At 46.6% G+C, this 6000-nt stretch overlaps 1 protein-coding gene across 3 annotated transcripts in view; it reads left to right on the top strand.

The window, feature by feature from the left end:
* Positions 1 to 1668: 1668 nt before the first annotated feature.
* The window catches only part of LOC130192874 (protocadherin-9), a 194287-nt gene continuing 189955 nt past the window's right edge, over positions 1669 to 6000 (top strand). For all 3 annotated transcript variants that reach the window (XM_056413054.1, XM_056413053.1, XM_056413052.1), the window contains exon 1: positions 1669 to 4704. In XM_056413054.1, coding sequence (XP_056269029.1) covers positions 1669 to 4704 — 3036 coding nt within the window. The remainder of the gene's footprint in view (positions 4705 to 6000) is intronic.

Raw genomic sequence — 6000 nt, 5'->3', positions numbered from 1 at the left:
GTATTTATTAATTTGTTTGGATTAAGCGTCTCTGCAGCCTGCAGCATCTCCACGGAGCATCTCACCGCGGACAACACTCCGGTCCGCACATTGAGTGACGTGACTCCGGGCCAATCCCGTGGCCGCTCGGTTTGTCGACGCCACATAAAGAGAGAGGCGGTGTCCAATGACCAGAGTCGGCGGGGTGGAGGCGTCGTTGTGGTGTACTTCACCACCCTTCCTATGGGTTTACACAGAGTTAGTGCAAGATATCCTGCTCCGGGAGTGAGAGTGCACGGATAAACGGCACATACATGCTGCGTATCGGTGTCACACTGAACAGCCTTTATATTGAGGCTGGCACTTCCAAGTGGGATCGACTCTGATATTTATCTCTCTCTCTTTTTCCCTTCTTTTTTTCCTTTCTACTGCTCGCACGCCTTCGCGATCTCTTTTTAACCTTGTGTCTTTGCCGACTGATGAACTTGAAACATGACCGGACACCGGTGTCTCCTCTTGCATTCACCTGGTCGGCGCCTTCACCTTAACAGGTAGCTGAGAGGGTAACACACAACAACAAAAAAGAAAAGAAAAGAGAAGACACCCACCGGTTTTCCTTGGGATGTGATCGGGAGATGAGAACTGATTTTTTTTTCCTCCGGGGGGAGGGAGGTGGTGCACCGGTTCTAATGGAAGGCACCACGAGCCACTGATCACCTGGCTGTGACTGCTGGAGAGCGACGCAATCACTGCAGGTCGTACAAGTAGATCCTGTCCGTTCCTGAAGTTAAATGGGGGAAACGGAACTGCGACATTTGCAGCTTCTTATTTATCCCAGTTTGTGCGACCAGCTGCTTTTACCCCAAACCTGCTCTCGAGTCTGATTACTCCTGCGGGCCGAATATATATCTATATATTTTTTTCTCTCCTCTTTCCTGGACCCCCAGCCTGAGCTGACAGAGGAGGATATCTTTACCTGAATATAAGCTTGCAGCCACACTGGAGGAGAAGAACATATGAGCTGATTCACTCCAGCTTTTATCCCGCGCTGTAACGGATTTGGGTATGTACTAAGAGAATAAGGTCTCAGTTGCCAACTAAGTATTCACATTCTGTCTGAGCTCATTTTGTCGGCTTCATTCATGCGCATTCATACGAGTAGGAGCCCCCACGCACAGCTACAGCGCTTTAATTTCGTCAATCAAAGTGTAACATTAATACCAGAGTGTAATGTGTTGTGAAGTTTTAAAAAATCATATTTTTTGGGCTATGTGGGTTTGAGATGCTGAAGATTCTTAGCGACTATAACATGTGGAGGATTTATTAAGGGAGCAACAGACATGAATGGCTGCCTAAATGGGTGCTGCAGTATTATTATTGTTTTTTTTCCTCTTTCTTCTCTCTTATAAATTGTTTATAAAGGCCTATCGGCATATCTAAAAGAGAGTCATGTAACTAAAATCAAAGCTAAAGTGGACAATAACAGCTGACTGTGAGATGTGTGGGCTGTTGGGTAATTAAATGTAACTGCACGGCAAAGTTATTTTACTGAAATTCTGTCATGTATTTATTTGTAGGTTTGTCCGTGGAAGATTCCTGCCATCACATTCAAGGAGTCGCTGCCTGTAACGACGTTGCATAGAAAGACACCTTTTGAGTTGTAAAGACTGGAAAGACATTTACGTTGTCATGGATCTAAAAGACTATTACCTGTTGGGCACCCTATTTGCCTGCTTATGGCTGGATCCTTCAATAGCCCAAGAGCTGATCTACCCCATCAGAGAGGAGTTGCAAGAAAATGTCCTGATTGGAAATATACCAAAGGACCTAAACATTTCCCACATGAATGCTGCCACTGGAGCAAGTGCTAATCTTGTGTACCGGCTCGTCTCCAAAGCGGGAGATAACCCACTGGTGCGCGTTCTGAGCAGTACGGGCGAGATATTCACAACATCAAACCGGATGGACAGGGAGAAGTTGTGCCCCGGCCCCTCGTTTGAGGACAGCGAGTGCTCCTTTGAAATCGAAGTGGTCATCCTCCCTAATGACTATTTCAGGCTGATTAAGATCAAAATAATTGTGAAAGACACAAACGATAATGCCCCCATGTTCCCGTCCCCTGTGATCAACATCTCCATCCCCGAGAACACGCTCATTACCAGCCGATTTGCTATTCCTTCTGCCACTGACCCAGACACTGGCCCCAACAGTGTCCACAAATACGAGCTGATCAACGGGCAAAGTGCCTTCGGCTTAGACATAGTCGAAACGCCTGAGGGGGAGAAGTGGCCCCAGCTCATTGTGCAGCAGAATCTGGACAGAGAGCAGAGGGATACATATGTGATGAAGATCAAAGTGGAGGATGGGGGCAGTCCACAGAAATCCAGCACCGCCATTCTGCAAGTTACGGTGACGGATGTCAATGATAACAGGCCGGTGTTTAAAGAGGTTCAGATAGATGTGCATATACCAGAGAACTCCCAGATTGGCACGTCTGTTGTGCAGCTTCTGGCCACAGATGCAGACATAGGGGGGAATGCAGAGATACGTTATGTGTTTGGGACTCAGGTGTCTCCTGCTACGAAAAGACTCTTTGCATTAAACACAACATCTGGCCTAATTTCCGTGCAGAGGCTCCTGGACAGAGAGGAGACTGCCATTCATAAGCTCTCTGTTTTAGCCAGTGATGGCAGCTCCACTCCTGCCAGAGCTACTGTTACCATAAATGTGACTGATGTTAATGACAATCCGCCTAATATAGACCTGCGATACATAATCAGCCCCATTAATGGCACTGTTTTCCTCTCGGAGAAGGATCCCATCAATACTAAGATAGCTCTCATCACGGTGTCGGATAAAGACACAGACATCAACGGCAAGGTCATATGCTTCATAGAGAAGGATGTGCCCTTCCATCTCAAGGCCGTGTACGACAACCAATATCTGCTGGAGACCTCTGCTCTGCTCGACTACGAAGGGACAAAGGAATACAACTTTAAAATTGTGGCTTCTGACTCCGGGAAACCAAGCTTGAATCAGACTGCTTTGGTAAGAGTGAGGCTGGAGGATGAGAATGACAACCCGCCCATTTTCACTCAGCCAGTCATTGAGCTGGCCATCATGGAAAACAACAAACGTGACCTGTTCCTCACTACCCTGAGCGCCACAGACGAGGACAGCGGGAAAAACGCAGAGATAGTTTATCAGCTGGGCCCGAATGCGTCCTTCTTCGATCTCGACCGTAAAACGGGGGTCCTGACTGCATCCAGGGTTTTTGACCGGGAGGATCAGGACCGGTTTCTCTTCACTATCACGGCGAGAGACAACGGGACGCCCCCTCTGCAAACGCAGGCGGCCATCATTGTAACCGTGCTGGATGAAAATGATAACAACCCAAAGTTCACACACAACCACTTTCAGTTCTTTGTGTCTGAGAATCTTCCTAAATACAGCACAGTGGGCGTGATAACTGTGACAGATTCAGATGCCGGAGAAAATGCTGCTGTTTCTCTATCCATACTGAATGACAACGAGAACTTTATACTGGATCCCTACTCTGGAGTGATAAAATCCAACGTGTCATTTGACAGGGAGCAGCAGAGCTCCTACACTTTCGATGTCAGGGCCGTGGACAGTGGCAGGCCCCCTTGTTCCTCGGCCGCCAAGGTGACCATCAATGTCATTGACGTTAACGACAACACCCCCATAGTCATCTATCCCCCCTCCAACACGTCATTCAAGCTCGTCCCTCTCTCCTCCATCCCGGGATCCGTAGTCGCAGAGGTGTTTGCCGTAGACGGTGACACAGGCATGAATGCTGAACTCAAATACACGATTGTGAGTGGAAACAACAAAGGTTTGTTCAGAATTGACCCTGTCACTGGCAATATTACTCTGGAGGAAAAACCAGCTGTGACTGATATAGGCTTGCACAGATTAGTGGTCAATATTAGTGACCTGGGATATCCCAGATCCCTCCATACTCTGGTGCTGGTATTCCTGTATGTCAATGACACCGTGGGCAACTCAACGCTCATCTACGACCTCATCCGTCGCACTATGGAGACCCCGATTGACCGAAACATTGGTGAAAGCAGCGAAACCTATCAAAGCGGCGACTATTTAACCATAATGATAGCCTTTGTTACAGGCGCCTTGGTGGTGATTATTGTCATATTTGTCACTGTGCTGCTGCGCTGCCGCCACGCCTCCAGGTTCAAGGCTGCACAGAGGAAAAAGCAGGGGGCTGAGTGGATGTCACCCAACACCGAGAACAAGCAGAACAAGAAGAAGAAGCGCAAGAAAAGGAAGTCCCCAAAAAGCTCCCTGCTCAACTTTGTCACCATCGAGGGGAACAAACCCGACGACCCTGCGCACGAGCCGATCAACGGAACCATTAGCCTGCCCACCGAGCTGGAGGAGCAAGGGATTGGACGCTTCGATTGGAATGCCACGCCTACCACGACCTTCAAACCCAGCAGCCCTGACCTGGCCCGGCACTACAAGTCCGCCTCGCCGCAGTCGGCCTTCCACCTCAAGGCCGACACGCCGGTCTCCGTGAAGAAGCATCACGTGATTCAGGAGCTCCCATTGGATAACACATTTGTCGGAGGCTGTGACACCCTTTCCAAGAGGTCCTCCACGAGCTCCGACCACTTCAGTGCCTCAGAATGCAGCTCCCAAGGAGGGTTCAAGACAAAGGGGCCAATGCACACCAGACAGCAGGTAAAAGAGCACTTTTACTGGTCTATAAGTACTGCCTATAACTGCCCTGTTCCACAGTGCTAAAGTGCCAGTCTAGATTAGAGTCACTCTAAGTTACTGTGAAGCAACAGAAAAGAGTGAAGGAGACATACAGTTTCAGCAAGTTCCACTATTTATCAAAAAATAAATAAAAAGAGAAAATAAAAAGAGAAAAAGTAAGTCAAACTGCTATTTAATGAAGTTGATTATGGACTCAACAATCACATGCAGAATTTTGGGGGAATCATTATAGACTGATGTTTTGTTATTCATACATATTTAATTCATATTTAACAAAAATGCAAGTGGGTGAGGAATTGCTTTGCCTTATTACGCCTATTCAGAACCCAGGTTAGATCACTGGTAAAATGTACCAAAATAACATTAATTGTGACTCAATGTTCTTTGTGAAAGAAACATTTTTTTCTTGCCTATATCTACTCAGATTCCTGTTTTCATCAGAGATAACTGCTGCACACACTCTTCCAAAAACGTAGCTGACTTTTCACCTCCTCATACAACTCTGAGTGTATTCATGTTTGTTTATTATTAATTTATTATTATTTTCTTATTTGTTTTGATATGTATTATTATTATACCACAAGAGACTGTGTAACCTTTTCCACACCTGCAACAATAATAACAGTCAATAATTAGACTGGTGCGGTGCTATTGTGAATGTCACTGAAGGCTTTGCCACATCATCTAAACTCAAATTAAATGCCTGCTCTCAAAGCACACTAGCGGACTGACTGAAGCTTGTCTGGAACTTGATGCACATCCAATTCAAAAAGGATTCGCCAATAATGAGCCTCAAATTTCGACGTAATCCATGCTGCTTTTTTTATAAAAGACGTATTAATTTTTTCCGATAATAAAACACTACTTCACACAACACACAGTTGGAACACATGTGCACAAATACAGAGAAGAGGGGGGGAGAAATAGAGAGAGAAAAGGGAGGCAGAGTGAGAGTGTTTGTCAGTGGGTTATATTTGACGGGTGGTGGTACTGAACCTTTAGGTGGCAGTGTTGAGCTGCATGGCTCAGCCTGGCAACCCGCCAAACTGCAGTGGATTTATAAATGCAAGGGAGGAGAAGAAAGGAGTGAAACCTATGTTGGTGTTCTTGGTGAAATACTCTCACTTAATGATGCAGAAGGGTGAAGAGGGAAGATTGATAATGGCAGTTAGAGATGTGAGGGATAAGATGTATCCAGAATGAGAGAGAGAAATTACAGGGTCGACACTGTGCGGCTGCCATCGCTGCATTCCTCCG

This window comes from Pseudoliparis swirei, chromosome 4, assembly GCF_029220125.1.
Source record: "Pseudoliparis swirei isolate HS2019 ecotype Mariana Trench chromosome 4, NWPU_hadal_v1, whole genome shotgun sequence".
Classification (NCBI taxonomy): domain Eukaryota; kingdom Metazoa; phylum Chordata; class Actinopteri; order Perciformes; family Liparidae; genus Pseudoliparis; species Pseudoliparis swirei.
This window is presented reverse-complemented; position numbering and strand designations above follow the sequence as displayed.